We start from the raw sequence: 18,674 nt of genomic DNA on the forward strand, positions 1-18,674 counted from the left end.
TTTTGCACAGCATCTCAACTTTTTTGAATGTAGGATTGATCGAAGCTGTGTTGCCAGTTGGGCAAGTGAAGAAGCAGTCGACTTTTTACTTTATCAGGAAAAACAAAAAGAGAATACCCATGAATCTTTTACCCAGGCCCTCTAACAAGGAGTAACCCTCATCAGAGAAAACTTACCAGAAATCTGAGGCCTGGTTACATGTGTTTATTTCAATCGATTATTTTGGCAACTTGAAAAAAACTATATATGCCATTTTCTAGCTGTTTTATTCAGTAACTTTCACTTTAAATGTTTACCCTTTTTTTTAAGTGGTAATCAGTCTAACATTGTATTCATTCAACTGAGAAGGAAAAGTACGCCAGGTCACAGTGGCGGCTCGTGGAACTGCATGATATGGAAAAAGGGGGAGGGAGGAAGTTCTCCAAAACTTTTTTCTCCTCAAAGGATTCTGGAAAAGCTCCGTTACATTTTCAGGGGAAGGGGATACGAGGAGAAGAAAAACAACGCTGGGAAAACAGACAGATAACGGTGTGAAAAAGTTAATGACTTCTTCTGTTTTTGTCTCCTTATATGAAAGCCGTGGAAAAAGGACGCGCGTGTTTTTGCTTTTGTTCCGAGCATTTTGTTCCTTCCCAGACTGTGAGGACTTACACCATCAGAGGCGATGAGATGTGAGTGAGCTATGCCTTGTGGAAATGGACAGACTTTATCCAAGCGAAAACATGGCGTCTGCCTCCCGAGGTTTAGTTTCTTTTCCAGTCTGCTTGTGGCGCTCTGCTGCTTGGAAGTATGGGGCTCCGCGGCGCAGGCGGACGGCGGCAAGAGTTGCAGTCCCTGTCCCGTTAACTGCAGCTGTCCACTGGGGCCCCAGCAGTCCTGCGTCGTCAACTGCTCCAACATCGGGTTGGAAAGGGCCCCTGCGGCGGAAGAGATCCCGCTGGCCACCAATGTGTTGTAAGTAAAGAAACCAAAACAAGCTGCACAGGATATGAATGCACAGTGGAGAGTTTTTCACCCAGTTTGACCAAACTTATCACCCCGGAAAACAAGCGTAACACACGTAAAAGTTTAATTCATCTGGGGTTCTTGTCTATCAGCCCGCTTGTTACATCCCCATATGCGTGTACCCCATTATTCCTAACAGCTAATATGACGTGAGTTTTTGATTTATTGTTTATGCTGCTGTTCTGTGGTAATTAAAGGGGTCAAATGTTTAATCAATTAGATCAGCTGATTGGAAAATAGTCAGACTTAATCGTTGTGAATCAAACGAGCAAAAAAACTTTTAAAATGTGAGCGTTTGTGTCTCTTCTGCTTATTAAACTCAGTGGAAATGTGTCATTCCTTTGTTTTGGGCTGTTGGTGGAAAAAATCTTGTTAACTAACTACTTTTGGCTTTAAGTTTCTGTTGTTTGTTTGTTTTCCCCCTTGGTACGTCATGAAAATATTTATGGTATTAGCATTTGTAATTATCCAAGTAATCGATACAGTAATTAGCAGATTAAACATGAATAAATTGTGGCGTCCTGAACGTATAAGTGCGCTGACAGATGTGGAGATTTGATTAAGTTGGCTTTGATGGTCTTCAGGGTGCACCAGTGTAGTAAAAACACAAACAAAGCCAAAACTGATTGGAAAATAAATACTATGTGGAGGCAATCAGACAATAATGAGAATAATAATAATAATAATAATAATTAATACAATTTTTGTTTACTTTTTATGTCAAAAGAAGGACTGACTGCTGGTGACTGTGTGTGCGTGCGCGCGTGCTTCTGCGTGCGCGCATCTTCCCCCCCCCGTTTGTTGGTATTAATAAGTTGGTGACCAGAAACCAAAGGTGGAGCAGATCAGACTTGAGCCTCTGGTGTAGCTGCAGCAGAACATTCTGTTCTGTGCGATGGAAGCCATATGTTATTCATTATTTATTTTTACTGAAACTACCTTTCTTTACAGTATTTAACTTAAGACTTTACTATAAATACCAGGCACATAATCAGTGCACTCTGTGTTGGCCAGGTCTTGCTTTAGGACACAAAATGAGCGCTATAATTTTGTTTACACAGAGTTTTATAAGTAAATAAAACTCTGGAGGTACACTGGTTGTATTTGTTGTATAGAGGGCTTCTACTTTCAGTTGGATCCCCTATTATCACCTGACCTTTAGTGGTAATGTTTGCATAAAAGAAGAAAAGTGGCATGTTTAGAGACAGATAAATTGGAGACAGACTCTGCTGCACTGTCTGTCTGTGATTTATCTGAATGTTAATGTCTCATGTTGGAATTTGTTGGAGCGTTAATTGCATCAAAGTAGATAAACCTCCTTAACCCTACTGTACCAGCGGAAGTCATACGTAAAGGCGGCTGGCTGTGAACTTAACTGTCCTTACTAATTTAGCTACTTGTGTCCTACTCAATAGGCAGACACATGTGGTTGATAGCAAATATTTTACTCAAAGTTAAATCTGATTTCACAGAAGGCTGAGACATTCAGCTGGAGAACTTGGTAGTGTTCATTTAATAATGCTGCAGGCTGAACTTTAAAGAATAATAAAGGTCATTTACTTGCAGCGATTTCTGAATAATGGCCTTTGGTCTGTCTGAGGCAGAGAGATGACAGTTCAGGTCTGGATTGTTAGCTCTCTTAAAATCATCTTTGTCCTTTTAACATCTTTTAGTAGATGCAGAGAAGAGTCAGTAAGGCTACTGTGAATCTCTACAGCATGCAGAGCAGGTCTTACAGGTCTTTTTTTATATTAGAAATAGCTTTTCTATTTAAGAGACTATTACCAGACTTAAAAATGTAGCCTTGGAGCAAATAACCACCACAAAAATGAATAGGCAGTGAATGATTTGTCTGTCTTAAAGCGGTGTCAGGCTAGTTTATTGTCACTGTTGTATGTGAATTTGATACCTTGGAGGAGCCGACTACAGATTTGAGCTTGAATAGATGTGAACTCAGCGCTCACAGTAAATGACTGTCCTTTAGTCATCCACAAGGAGCGATGCTGTAAATGATTAGTAGATAACGGAGCAAGCGTGTTTTTATTTATTTTACTCTTTAGTAATATTGTCCTTAGTCCTCTTTGCATAACTGTGCATCCACTTTTCTATCGGTGCACATTTATTAGCATTATTTAGCTGTGGGAAAACTGGATAGGACCCAGTGTAATGCTGTAGTGTCTCACCATGAAATTTAATTTAACTGTGGCTGGCTTTAGAGAGCATTCACAACTTCTCTGCTTTGTGAGAGAGAGATGCAGGAAAAGTCTCTGTGATCAAGCTATAGGCGTAGGGATGCTACCCTGAACACATGCTGTAGGTCTAAATGGATTTTGTGCCTTTTCCCTGTTTAATTTCTACTTTTCTTTCACTAAAAATACCACATTTCCATTTGAAGAAATTGCTAGGAAAGAGCTTTTTTTTGCCACCAATTCTTTTCTCCTTGCCTTCTCCAGTCCTTTCTAATGTGTCACATTACTGCAAAATAACTGAAGCAAAAATACGTCAGCCACACCGAGACTTTAATAAAACTCATTTCACATCCATTAAACACCAGCTCCTCTCCATTCTGTCTATGCCCCTATCTGGCCCCAAATCTAAATGTTCTAGACACACCCTTGGTGGAAAAAAAAAACATCCAGTGGCTGTGAAATATTTTAACATACTGCAGAGTGCAGTTGGAGAAAAGCATTCCCGTTACACATCAGTCCATCTGCTCCAACCCACACACATAATAAAATCTCTTAACACTTCATACGGAGAGTTTTGCAGTTCTGGGACATACTTGTAAAATGAAACTAAGGTTTTTTTAAGTGCCGTTGTTTTGTTTGAATATTCTTGGGACGCACATCATCACATTGCTGTACGAGTCCCGGGACATAAGGCAGAGAAAGTGAACTGGAAATGTTTTCAGTACTGTAAGTTTTTGTGTGTGTGTGTTGTTTCTGTAAATAGCTTGATCAGGCAGTAATATAAACTTGCCTTTATCAAAAAACAAAAAAACAACACACGAGAAGACTTAACGTTTGGCTCTTTTGACCATACACTGTGTGGGTATGCAATACTTTTTGACATCGTTAGGTCGTACTTGCTCTCCAGTAAGCACAAAATACTTTCCGTTAACTTTGCTTTTCAGTTTCAGCTGCAATAAATGCTGTGCACTGATGTTTGTAGCTATAGCTGTAGGCTCCACGCACTGGCATTGTCATTGAAGAACGGTACCACAGCGCACCAAACAAAGAACGTAGTTATTATTCGGGCCATGTAACATGTAAAGTAGCTCTTCAGTTCTTCAGCATCGTTACAGACTGTGTTTTAGGCAGTAGCATCGTTTGTTTGAAATTTAAACACACTTGTGGTCATGCATACCTTCTCCTATCTATTCTGCCAAGGAGGATTTTGTGGTGTTGCCATGACAGCAAGATGCACATACACACACAGCCCCACTGTAGGCAGGCCGATATGTTTTTAAACTACTTTATTTTCTGGTTGTGTTGGCTGTGTATGGGTCTTGGGGCTTCGAGACAGCTTTCGAACAGGTGAGACTGTAAAATCAAAAATTCTCTCACTGTCTCCTGCATTGCCTTTCTGCCCTCATCTCCAGATCCAAAGGTGGTTATCGGTCTTACAACCACCTGCATCCGCGCGCACACACGCACAGACACACACACACACACACACACTGAGTGACTCTAATAAAGTGGGAAAGATTGAATGTACTGACCATATGCAGGGGAGATTTTGTTGTGTTACCATGGCAAAAGTAACTGATGACATCACTAACAGAAGTGCAGACATTCCAGGCAGTTATAAATAAAAGAATGAGGAAAGAACCAGGGAGAGAAGAAGAGCCAGCTCCCATCCTTCCTTTCACTGTGTATGCCTGCCCATGCCTTCAGCTAAAAAAAAAATCCTCAGAATAAAGGTTGCTTAACTCAAAGCAGTGTATGATGGGTGCCAAATCCTTAACGGTTCTTAAATTGGCGAATGAAATTATCAGTGCTCGTAATTAACGATACCTTGCTTTTAATGTTTCATAGCAGCAGAAAGAAAGAAGTGTGTAGCTTGTCTCAGCCTTCATGCACTCAGTACTTTTCTACCAGGGGTGCCAGAAATGTCTTGGTTTATCATTAACTTAGTGGAGTGGCGGCAGGCTGGAGAAGAAAGTCATGCATCTGAATGTTGATGTTTTGGCAGTGAAGATTGCTTAGGGTGTTTTCTCAATTGTAAGTTTGCAATGTGCTCAGGTATGTTATATCGCTATGCACAGATTTATTTTATAATATGGTAATCTAACCCTAGGTCTGTTTGGAAGAGGTGGACTTATACTCCCCATCAGAAATGAAAGCTTGTTGTGAACAAAACATAATTTAACATAGATGGTAGCAAGAAGCCTTTTTTGACTCCTCAAAAATATCCTTGTCGATCTTTTATCTCACATCTGAATAACATGAGTTTGGCAAATGGAAAAGATTGTGTGGAGAGTCATATGTGCACACAAAACAAAACAGCACTAGGAAAGTCTGCATAGTAAAAGTAGCTGTAAAAACTGTATCAACATTGTGAATAGGCTAGCATTTTTATGTACCTTTTCTAGACTTATTGACCTCTCAAAGTGCTTTTACAGTACATACTTACCCACCCACACACATGCACACTGTATTGCATCAGGGACAATTGAAGTTCCTTTTACTCCAAGGACACTTTGACATGCAGGATTGAAGAGCTCAAGATCAAACCACTAAACTTTTGATTATTAAACGACCCGCTCTTCTCCTAAGGCGACATTTTACTCCATACGACTTCAGTTCAAGTCACCTCAATTGATGATCAATGAAGCACCAATTCCCAGGAGCAGTCACCTCAAGGCGCTTTATATCGCAAAGTAAATACAATAATACAAATGTCCTGTGGATGATAATGAAAGTGTACTTGAGGAGGGAATGTTACTGCACGGACTGATTGCAACTAATCAAGAAGCACCTTAAAATGTTAGTTTGTAGTACTGCAGGCCTTTTTTCTCTCACAAGTTCCCACCAAAATACACTGCTCTGTCATACTCAAAGGCTTATTTATACACATGTGGGCATCGTTCACATAGTTGACTGCAATTTATCCAGCAAAACGTCGGCCAGATGTGTTGTGTTCACAGAGGAAAAAAAGCCTGAAAAAGAATGCACACATGCAGACTAGGAAGTAACAGCGTAACACAAAGAACACAATACAGTTTTTACTTAATAGTCACAATTTTCTTCTTTTGAGAAGATATAAGTTCTTAATTTTTAAATACTTTTCGGTTATAAATAAATTCTATATTCCAGTACACTACTCATAAATCAAGTTAATTGAGAGAACTATTTTAACAGCAGTCTCACACCACAAACTGTTTCCTGAAAGAGTTCATTTTAATCTTCAAAATCCCTCTAAACAAGTAAATGAGATGTTCCGTCACATCAGTCACACCGATCATGGTTGTTAATATGCAGAGAGGGGTTGATAGAAATAACTATGCTTAAAAAAAAAAAGGAAAAAAAATGGCACTAGTGTTCTTTAAAGTTATACTGCACTCAGGATTTACAGTGTTCCCAAGAAATATTTAAATACTAAAAAGCATTAAAGATGGTGGTGTTTATCGTAAAGAAACAATAGCAATAAGATTCTAGAAAAATACATTTGTTGGTCTTAAATTAGTAAAAAACAGAACAGATGTATAGTTAAAAATGGGCAAGAGAGAAAGTTCTTGTAAACACACTTGTGGCTTAATATGTAGTTTGTTATTAAATTGGACATCATCTGGGCATGGAATAATTTCTGCAATAGCTGTGGTAAAGCTTTCCTTTTCCCAAGCCTTCAGTGTATTCATGTAACCGTATCTGTGATCCTTCACAAGGATCAAAATGATTATTTCATTATCTTCTTAAGAGAATATTGTTTCAGTAGGTTGCTGGCATGCTTGGATCTTTATCCATTATACTTTATCCTTCTGTTAAAATTTTTTGGGGTGATTTCTTTAAGTTGCATCCAGAATTGTGATTGCATCAGTGCATCCTTGCTCACCTATAAATTAAGAAAAGAAAAAATAGCCAGAGTTTGATGTTCATACCTCTAGTCTTCCTGGAGTTCTCACACTTGCATTCTTCACACAAACTTCTATCACACTTATCTAGACTTGAATGCACTCGGGTCATAATGACTCACTCTGAAGCTGCTTTTTTTCCTTGCTACCAATTTTTCATCTTATTCATCGTTTCTGTCACATTACTCCCTCTCTGCACGTACAGCACACTCAGTGATTCTGTTTTGAATGGTAACTTAGTTGAATCTGGTAATTCCTATTTCCCAGAGTGATACGTGCTGCTGTGTCTCAAATCCAGTCTGTCTGGGTCTTCTTCTGCACCTTATTTTCACAGCCCTCCTGTTTTTTGTTTTGTTTTTTTTTTAAGTCCCGCACTTTTTTTTTTTTTTTGCCAACCTAACAAATAGCGCAGAGAAAAAGCTGTATGTGTGACCTTTTCTCTAAGGTCCTTTCATTTGGTTTTGCACTTTTGCAGTTGCTTCTAAATAGTGGAGTGGTGTTAGTAAATTACCTTCAATCTCACACTGGTGCCCTTAGCAGAGTGAGCACAGGTATAATTTGTACAGTTGTCTTATTTGGTTTGACTAGTTTATCAGAACTTGTCAAAGTATGCTTTTGTAACCATTTAGGAGCATCCATAGTTTCTCAGACCTCAGTCACACAGGAGGAGGAGGAAAACTGTTACTCCCCAATTGGTTGATGAGTAGTTATGAAGGTTGCTGCCTGTTGCTTGGTGACAAAAGTTGCAAAGTGGGTGCTGTACCAGAAATCTTTGTTATTGCTTTGGTCACTAGCAGATTGCTGCAGTTGCCCTTAGTTTACAGGGAGCATGTCAGCCTATCTGCAAAAACTCCTAAATAGTAAAACTTAAAGAAGTGCAAAGCAAGCTGAAAACAGTAAAATTTGTGCCTTTTGAAAAACTATAATTCAAAAGGCACAGCTTTTATTTTGAAGGCAAACATTTTGTGTTTATGGTTTGCATAGTAAACATTTTAAAAACCTAAACAAATAGAGTCCGTCATATAAGCGTAGTTTGCATCTTCTGTGCATGACCATGGGAATCTGTTAGTGACCAGAGCAATTGTAAGGAGGTTTGTGCTTTCGGTTCAGTAAGCATATGTATCGAACAATACAAATTTTTTTATTTATTTTATCAACTTTTCTTCTGACGATGCTGTCTGTGTTGGGAGCTCAGTGGATCTGTGTTCGACTACTCCGCCTAGGCTGCACTGTCGAGCGCAGATCCACTGAGCGCAGCGCAAGCTAGCAAGACAGAAGCTAAGCTCGTTGCAACATGGCAAATTGAACCTCTCCCACCCTCATTCAGATCTGGCCTTTGGAACTATTTTGGTTTTCATGTGACGTATGACCATGAAGGTAAGCGCGTCATGGACTAAAGTAATTAACTCTCTTTTCCAAAGATGAGTGATTTCTCAGTCAGATTTATTTTTTTATTACTTTGTTTTTTCAGCAACATTAAATTTAAAAACTGTACGTTTGAGTTAAAATATATATTTATAATTTTAATAAATGACAAATTAAAAAAGCATGAACATTTTTTTGTATCGAAAAAATATCAAACCGTGACACCAAAGTATTGAACCGAACCGTGAATTTTGTGTATCGTGGCACTTTTGATTTGTACAGATGGACAGAGGACAGTGTTCATGTAGAACAAGTGTTATTTATTTTTGATTTGCAGCATAATTAATACCAATCAATTAATACTTATCAAATCAGCAGGGGCATTCAAGATGTGTAAAATGCAGAAAAATGAAAATGTCTTGCTGCACAAAAGACACACACCTAGCTATTCTCAGCAACAATTGCACACAGAACAGAGACTGCATGTTAGAGATTACTGGGGGAAAGGGCAAAAAAAATGCATTAAGTGTTCAAATTCACTAGAATACCCTTGATAATCAAAGCATGACTTCTTAATTAAAGTAATTTATCATAACATGCTGTATGCTCATGGTATGGCTAATGCATAATGTCATAATGTCTTATGAAGTCATGCTTCAAGCTTTTTTTTTTTTTTTTTTGTTACATTAGGGATTCATTCACTATTTTTCCAATCAGAGGAGATGGATGGATTCACTTTGGCAAAACCTTTCAGTTACAAAGACTGACTCATGTATTCTTTAAGAGAAGCACGCTCTACCTCAGCAATATAGTAACATCTGCATTGAATTTTAATGTGAAAATTGAAGGATGGAAAATGAATATAAAATGACTAAAGGGGTACGTGTATAGATTATATCTTTAATTTATAAACTAGGTGCTTTTTTGAGTTACATTTCTAGAGTGAAAAAAGCAGGTGTTGATCACATAGGAAACATTTATCTTTTACCCCAGTTAAAAAGCAGACTTTTCTCCCTCCTGTTACCCCATTAAAAAAAAGACTGCAATAATTGGATTTTGTTCCCCGCTTTTAGATATAAACAGCCAAAACGCGAGTGTTTACATGTGTAGCTCGTGCATAATGATCGCTGCTTGTGCATGTCTTTGTGTGTTTATGAGAGAATTGCAGAAACACATCCTGTTTGTGTAGCCTATGCTGCAGAGAGTCAAAGACTTCAAGACATCCCAGAATAACACGCTGCAATCCATGGGCTAAATGTTAATAAGGGCCTATGAGGCTGAAAATTGAAAAAGGAATTGTTGGCCTCTAAACTTGGGATTACAAACCTGCCAGAACTGTAATGAAATGCTAATCAGCACAGTGGTTCATTTACATTCAATCCAAGGACATGATTAAAATTCATAACAAGCCAATTTGCATTTTTTAGTTAAGAAATAGGAGTTGTCCTTCGAGTTGTTTTTTTATTTTTCAATGCAACCTCATCAAAATTACTGAAGGAAAATGAAACTAAAACAGAGACATAAGAAAAAGAAAATAAACCAAAAGCATTGTGTCATTTGTGAGCACAGTGTTGAGCACTCTGTTGATTTCATGCCAATGAACCTGAAACTGATTCAACAAGCAGAGAGCACAGTAACAGAGACCAATCAGAAGATAAAAGATGAAGGGCTGCCAGATGATGGTGTGGAGGACTCAGCTGAAGTAGTCATCATCTTCACCACAGATTGTGCTGGCAGCCAGCCTCTGTTGTCAGGGCTGCTGAAGCTCTGCTTGTCTCTATGGTTTTGGAGGTGACAGACTTCATTTTTTGTGTTCTCTTTTGTTCCTACCATTCCCTTTTCACTTGTTGCATCAGTTTATGTGGTGCTTCCAGATTTTACAAACAAGATAAATTAAACAAAAATGCTGGTCTCTACAACTCCATGTACACTCCCATGTGTTTCTTATGAAATCCATGAAGTGCTACAGAGAAAATCCCATTTTATTTATGTAATTACCACATTTTGAACTCTTAAAGAAATATAACAAAAGGAAAGACACCCAGCTGAACTAAAATGATCCAGCAAACAAAAACTGTTGTGAGCCGCCACCCTTATATCGCTTTTGGGCTTTTGGAGCTTTTAAAAAATAATTGGGAAAAAAAAAGCACTGTGCTGCTAAAAAAAAGAGCCTTATACCACGTGATACAGAAGCTGTGCCGTGTGATGCTAAAATTAGCAGGGAAAAAACAACGGAGAGCACGTCAGGGATGACGAGAAAGTGACAGGAGAAAATCCGTCCCGGTCAACCACCCAAACATCAATAACGGGAACCTTATACAGCGCTTCCCTATACACGTCGAACTCCCGCAGGCACAAAGAAATTACGGAGGCTATCACTTATCACCTGACCAAAGATATGGCTCCCATCAACATTGTGCAAAACGAGGGATTTAGGAAAATGATCAACACCCTAGACAAACGCTACACAGTGCCGTCCCGCAACTATTTTTCTATTGTTGCACTACCTGCTCTATACACGCAGCGTCGAGCAACGGTGGAGACGGTAAGCTGCCATCTGTGAGGCATGAGCGGTGTTTGTTTTTAACATAGTTCACGGTGGAGCTGCTGACAATGTGGATCCAAAGATCCATAATTGGCCTACCTGGGGTTGAAAATCTCGATAAATGCACGGCGTTTCGGCAGGTACAGCGGCTTCCGCGAGTGTAACGCTTATTTTGAGCAATGAAAAAAATAATAAAATATAATTTTATTTTTATATTACAATGTCACAACAATCTTCCAATTTAGAACTACAAGTTAAAAAAATAACTAACATAAATAAAATACACTTAAGCTAAATACTTCTAATTTATTTTCCCAAACCACGCGGAGCCGCACTATAAGGACTAAAGAGCCGCAGGTTACCGACCCCTGCCTTAGGCTATCAATACATGAGAACTAAGCCCAGTGCTTGAAATATGTACACTCAGACATATGACCAAAATCTAAATGCAACCTGCATGATGCCTTAAAACTGCATGTCAGCATACAGTGTTCCTTTTTAGTCAAATCAACCCCTCACTCATCATCAGTTTCAAAACACCAAGATAACAGACAACACGTTCAGCTCGTGGCTTAAAAATGCAAATTCATTAACCAGTCTGTGACATGATAGCGGCTGCATCCATCTTTTATATACAGTCTGTGGGTTACCTTTACTTGGCACAGTTACAACAAACCAGCACATGTGTTTGTTTCATTTGCAGACAAGAATATAACTGAAAACACGTAGATTGTGGTCAAGTAAATGCTCTGCTTAGGTACATATAACACCACTAAAGATTGAGATTTGTCACCTCCAGTGTGCACTGGCGCAGTTTGTGAATCGTTTTGGAGGTTTCATGGATTTGTTTATGAGTCACACATCTTCTTCACTTTAATGCTACAAATTCAACTTTAGTAGAATTGTATAAAAAAATCCATCATCTGAAAATATGCATGGAAAAATGCCTTATAGGTCAGCAACAAAACATTTTCAGCATCGCAGCTTATATAACAGACACCACACGTTTCTTAGAGTGAAGGACAAGCAGAAGTTCGTATGCTTTTATGTCTAATTGTTGGGACCAGTTATTAGAAATGATGAATTGATGTTGCGTGGTGCTGCATTTGAAAAACTATTTCACTGCATCACTAAATATGGATAAATATGAGATTAATATCTTAATATGATCGAGGCTGACGTTGATGATGGAGAAATAATTGCTCATGATTACTCGATTAATCACACTTGTCACACATCTTTATTTGGCAGAAGCATTTGTTCAAAATGACTGTTGTGTGGCTGGTTTATGGAAATATAACAGGATGAGAAGTAGTAGAAGTAGTATTTGTTTGCATTTGTTGCAAAGTTTTCCGAGATCTTTACCGACTGTGTTTCAAAGCACAATCATCTCCAAATATCTTGTAAGATTTTGTATTTAAAAATCAACTGATGCAGAGGCCTGTTTTGGATTGTAACTCGGTATTCTTTGTTAGCAACAATTCAAAGATGTCCCCCCCCAAACACATGACATTAAGGCAGCTGTAAAAGTTACCGTTTTGAAGAGGACCGCTCTAAGGATACACTTGATAAATATATGTTTGATTGTGCCTACAACATGCAGAAGATGGAAATTTTGGTTGTTACTGGAAATCTAAGAAAAAAATGTACTATAACACGCAAAATCTCTGTCTGTGCTTTGTTTATTTCTTTGTCCAGGAACTCATCTCAGACCATCAGAAGTTCACTTTACTGAGTGAATGGGTTAAATGCAGAGAAGAATTTCCCCACGGGGATCAATAAGCTATTTATTATTATTATTATTATTATTATTATTATTATTATTATTATTAAGTTGAGCAACCAAGCTTGGTACACCGGTAGATCTTATGTCCCTGAAGGTTCTTATCTATATCAGATCATACAATGTACTCTGTTGCGTAGCAACCACCTGTGGTTACCTAGAATTTTTTGCACCTATAACACCATTTAAAAACAGTGTATCATTTTTGAGTTACTACAATAACCCCTAATATCATGTATAATTCAATTTCAAAAAATTGAATTATACATGATATGTTATGATGCCGTCACTTTTTATCAGGCAAACCTTGTAAGACCCTAAAATTACCTGTTTAAGCCTTAATGCTTAAACTTATAAAAGGATTCTTTCATTTATGTGTATTGATTTCTATCCACAAAAGTTAAAATGTGGTTGCCTAGCAACCACCTTGTAACGTGCTAAAAGTCAATATTTAGCTCATAAATAACATCAACCACCACAATTTCTTAGCTTTTCTCAGTGAGAATAAGTATACCAACTGGACAGACATGGCACACAATGCAGTAATAAATATGAGCTGAGACCAGCTAACTCAGATGATGTTTAGAATCATCTGAGTTTTAACCATCAGGTTAATGAAATGTTGCAATTATGTTTTCAAGGAACAGTTTGAGAGTTACGGGTTAGTTAGGTTTATGTCTAAAGTTAGGATTAAGCTAGGGTATTTCTCACAGACGTTAAAAAAATTAGTATACAAAGACAGCTAAACAAACAACAAACAGCCAACACACAGAGTGGAGCAGTCAGTAGTGGTAGAGAGCAACTTTTAGCCACAGTAAGAGAACAGCTCATCAAATTGAGTACTGCACTTGCACACAGCAGTACACCTGCCAAACTTGAAGTGGACCGGATGAATGGTTGTAGAGACAGACAAAGAACAGTCAGACTCACAGACAGAGGTTTTTCAGCTTTTTGCAAGATGATGCATAATTTTCAGTGGTTCACTGGAAGCATTGATTGTTTTGTTTTTTTCCCTTTTTATTGTCTCACCACAGTTGTATTAGATGCTTGAGAGACCAATTTTTGTTTTAAACCCATATTTAATGACTTGTAATATGTGGCACTGACTCACTTTCATTTACCAGGAAAAGAACAATTAGTTTTGTTTTTCCTGCATGGATTGGTAGTATGTCAAAGAGTTTGTTTGTATGTCAGTGTATCATTCTTTCAATAAGAGTGTTAAACTGCTGCACACAGCTGCCCTTCACTTGCCAGCTGGACACCAGACAACCCAGGCAGCAGCAGCTGGAAAAATGGACAGAATGTTCTAAAGAGGAAAGGCGAGCCAGTCTGTGAAGTAGAAAGTCAGGCTTTTTAGACCAAACGTCTTCAGCCCCATTTTCCTGTTAATTTCGTGCTCCCTTTTTTCTTGCAGTAGGGAAAGTACCCGACTACTCCAATCTCCCCCACCTCCTCACCCCTTGTCGCAGGCATGAGGTTCTGGCTGGCAGCTCTCAAACGAAGCAGCCCACAGTGGGGTGATTGTTCTCCACACCTGGCCCGTGTCACTCACTGCTACTACCTCCAACTTCCCCTTGGCTTCCACTTCACACCTGTCCTTTTCTCCAGCTCCATCGTTTTTTACTGCTTTCTCAGCTTTTGTCTTGCTCCCCTTCTCATCTGACTCGTGCAGACTTCAGGAATAAACAAAGAAGCAGAACCAAAAAGGGGGGAGAAATCGGGGGGGGGCAGCAGAGGAAAGGGAGGCTGAGGTGAGATGAAAGCAACCACAGAGGAGTCTGTGTTTAGTGGGTTAGTGGAGCGTTGGCCTTCAATCATAGTGACTTGGACCACATTGCCACCACAAGCCTGCAGAAACCAGTTTGTCTATGATCTGACTTAAACCCAGTTTTTATCACTATGCTTTAAAGACTTTATTTTTTTGTTCTCAATTCTCCACAGATGGAACAAAGACAGATTCAAACAGATTTCAGTTTTCTTTAGTAGAAAAAGAAAACCATCCCTTTCTGTTTCACTTCAGATCTTTCCTTTCTTGTATTCATATTGTCTGCAGAGCACATGCCCACTCCTCCTGTGTCATTCCCTCTGCCCAAGCACAGTGTAGTCAATGAGGGCTGTGTGTGTGTGTGTGTGTGTGTTTTTGTGTGCGCTCTCATCCTCCAACTCAGAATAAGTGGCACCAGACAGGCCTTATAAGGAGTTGTTAGATCACTGGCCACACCGTTAGTAAAACAGAACCATATGTGTGCTGTGTGTGTGTGTGTGTGTGTGCACTTGTGCACAGTCCTATACCTAAAGTGTATGTGTGTGTTTGCGTATGTGTAAGTAAAACCATGTGTGTCCAGAGGTAGCTGAGAACGGGAGTCTGTTGCTAATAGACATGCTGAAGGTCACATTATATGGTCATGTTAAGCACACATACAGACTGTCTCTATTTAACCTGCTCTTGTCTGTGCGGTCTTACCCGTAAGGTGTGAAAGACAGTTTTCAGATGTCGTACACGCAAATTTTTACACACACATTCCTGCTGTGGCATGGATGTCGACCACGTTACATAAGGTGAAGCATCCGTCTAATGTGTGAATGATCAGCTAGTGGGCGGAGCTTATTTCTGCTGTCCTGTTCATCCTCTGATGGGTTTAGCAGAGGAGAGTGCTCTCTCTCTCTCTCTCTCTCTCTCTCTGTCTCCATCTTTCTTACACAGCTTGTCTGGAATGTACAGATGTTTCCTTTTGGGAACGGCGTCCTGGTTTGTTCACACACACACACACACACACACACACACACACACACACACACACACACACACACAGAAAAGAGTGTGAGAGAGTGGAGCGCAGTCCCGCACATATCAATTCAGATTTCCCTTGCGGAAGATCGTCTTGTTTTTTATTTGTATTTGCTGAATTCGTAGCAGCTGGGAATAGAAATATCGATCAGCACCCTGATTGAACCTCATGAGTTTTAATTTACAGCTTTCCTGCAGTCCAGCACCTTCTTCTTTTATCCCTATAGGCTACAGGGCTTTCTGTTCCCTTACAGCCTCTGGCTTTTGTCTCCTGCTCCTTGGTCTTTTTGTCTCCCGATTGTCTCGCTGTTCTCATGTGCAGCTGTGGCTTTGCTTTGAAGGAATGCAAAGGGGACTGAAGCCATTCACTGAGCCCATCTCCACTGCTTAACCAACCCAATTTTCTCATTTCCTTAGTAATTTATCTGATGGTTTCTCACTAATTTGAGCTCCAGTATAGAGAGTGTGGCATGCAAGGATTTAGTTATAGAATGTATTGCTAGCAGTGTGTATTTAATGTATAGTAAATGTGAATTTGAACTATTATCATTGCAGTTTAATCAATAAATCATGCTTAGGATTTTAGAGAATCGGTGTTAAATAAGAAAAAATAAACAAATATTTTAGGTTACGTCTTTCACAGTTGTGTATTTTTCCCTTTAGAGCGCTATAACACATTTTAGCTGTAAAATGGGCTACTAATATTTTTTTGGTTGTAATTCATTAGTTGTTTATGTTATTAACCAGTATATTAGTTTCAGATTAGCAAACACATTACTGGTTAGATTCTAGTGTGCATTTGTACCAGGGACTTACAAGGAAATCATAAAATAGTTAATACAGGAGAAAACTTTTGGCAAATTTGTATCTGTGCAATTATGAAATAGATGTCTTGATTTAGGAAATTTCACATTGCTACACTCAACTAGGCTTGCTGGCTCCTCGTCAGCACGTGTTCCGTTTTTTTCAGCAATAAAGGAGAGAAAAATGTGTGAAAATGTGTGAGTGGTTTGCCTAATTTGTGGAAGGGGAGACCTGACAGACACAAAAAGATATAAAGACAAAAACCAGCATCACACGCGTTGTTTTGAAGTGGTCTAAATTGCAATTCCTTCCTTATCAGTTCCAATCTATAAATCTAAGAATGTAAGAGAGGTATGGTTTTAGCTTAAAAACAGGCTTTTATTTCACATTGCCGTATTTAAAAATGTATCCAATTAATTATGAAACTCCCAGATCTAACAGTCTCACATCAATAAGCATGTTCTCATTCTTGCAGAAGGCCTAAAACCAGATCACTTTTCATATATTGTTTGATAATTCAAAACCTCTTTTCCCCCAAGGCATGATTTGGGCCTTGACTTGGGTTTAAAGAGGCCCTCCAGTCATTGCACACATGCTTATTTTATTGATCATGCTTTCTGAAGTCAAATAAGTTGACCAGGCTGATGTCAACATCTTTGGCATCTGGGCTTCTGTCTGGACACCAGTGTTACAAAACAAGTACATGGAATTAGAAAAGAACACCATTTGTAAGGCAAGCGGGGAGATTTGGCAGATATTATTTTAGGGGCTCAGCGAGACCATTGAGCCATTGAAATATTTTGAATGACGACTTCGATGAGAAGTGATGACAAGGCCTGAGGGAGGATTTGTCTTTAAAAAAGGGGAAAACATTTGCAAGTGGGAGGAGGCGTCACCTTAGATTAAGCAATAGTCTGATAAAGGATTTATGATTTTGAGTCATTAGTTGCTGATTAGATAATGAGGCCACAGAGGAAAAAAATATACTGGCATTAGGCAGACTTCACCGTTTAAGATTGGCTTTTTTGCTTTGCATCGAGAATTATTCTGTTGCATTTGTGTTGGTGGTAGGTATGCCCACCCGTTTTATAGATCAAGTCAAGGAGGACATCTGGCATGTGTGCTAGTTGAGACACAGTTTGGTGTGCAGACTCCTCCTACTCGTATTTACGTAAAACATAATGGTAATGGTGCGCAGCCAATCATAGGTCACCCATTGTGTGGTGGCTTACTGCAGAGCGAATGAGGTTAGCTGGACTGTGGATTTGAGTCATCATTTACTGAAAGTAACCGATTACTCAGTCACTTAGAAATTAACCCTTTTATGCAGCAGATATAATATAAAATACATGTAGGCATGAATTAATCTGTAAAATGTGACATAAATATTTTGGGCTTTATTTTCCTTTTTCCGTTAATTCCTTTATTTATTTGTTTTCCTATTAAATATCCATATTTTATTAACCAGTTTTCATATTTAATCTTCTTCTTTACTCATTTTTCTTTGACAGTTTCAATTCTTCATACTGGACTTGGTCTCTACCTCTAGTTAAGCCTGGCCGCATGCACAGCGAAGGCGTTTTTCTTCTTTCTGATCGTTTCTAAATATATCCAAGTAGTTTTCTAGCTTAAGCTATGACAAAAACCCAAGGTTTATCCTCTAAAGAACCTGTGTTCTGGAACATCTTGTGTTATTCTTTAGTACCTCCAAGTGTTTCTGGTTGTATTTATCTCCATCAGTGTATGTATGACCTAAGCATTTCCCTTCCTTTCCTTTTATATTATTGCATTTCATTTCCAAGTCCTTGAGCAATCACATTGCATTGTAAATAGTTCTGTGTGTAGGCGTGTGCATTTAGTCAGCTTGCCCCCATTTTAAATATGGATATATTTGTTCCCACAGAGATCTGTCCAAGAACCACATCTCCTCCCTTGATACCAGTCTGCTACATCATCTCACTGGCCTCCAAGAACTGTAAGTAAACACTGCATTATGTGATTGTGTGTTTGTGTAATTCAACTTAAATCTAATTTATCTTTTTATTTAACTGCATCTCTGATACATGTTATCATTTATCAGGCTAAATAAATGTCAATGTTTCAGACATCTTCAAGGGAACAGGATCAATGTTCTCCCCGGAGGACTGTTCTGCTGCGGCCTGCTGTCAGTCCTGTGAGTAGAAAGTCCAGGAAAGATGTTGACCAATGTTATGAAGAGAGAAGTATGAGGAAGATGAAAAGAGAGCAGTAAAGACAAAAGCTTGGTTTAGTCTGGATTAAAGTAGGCAGAAATCCCAGGAGTAAGGTAAAC

At 38.8% G+C, this 18,674-nt stretch overlaps 1 protein-coding gene across 2 annotated transcripts in view; it reads left to right on the forward strand.

The window, feature by feature from the left end:
- Positions 1 to 412: 412 nt before the first annotated feature.
- Positions 413 to 18,674, forward strand: part of pkd1a (polycystic kidney disease 1a) — a 72,874-nt gene continuing 54,612 nt past the window's right edge. The window contains exons 1-3 of one of the 2 annotated variants that reach the window (XM_014334434.2): positions 413 to 954; positions 18,267 to 18,338; positions 18,468 to 18,536. In XM_014334434.2, coding sequence (XP_014189920.1) covers positions 683 to 954; positions 18,267 to 18,338; positions 18,468 to 18,536 — 413 coding nt within the window. In that variant the 5' untranslated portion in view covers positions 413 to 682. The remainder of the gene's footprint in view (positions 955 to 18,266; positions 18,339 to 18,467; positions 18,537 to 18,674) is intronic. The other variant, XM_014334435.2, reaches the window with a different exon arrangement.

Source organism: Haplochromis burtoni, unplaced genomic scaffold, assembly GCF_018398535.1.
Source record: "Haplochromis burtoni strain Fernald_Lab_line unplaced genomic scaffold, NCSU_Asbu1 Contig_70, whole genome shotgun sequence".
Taxonomy (NCBI): domain Eukaryota; kingdom Metazoa; phylum Chordata; class Actinopteri; order Cichliformes; family Cichlidae; genus Haplochromis; species Haplochromis burtoni.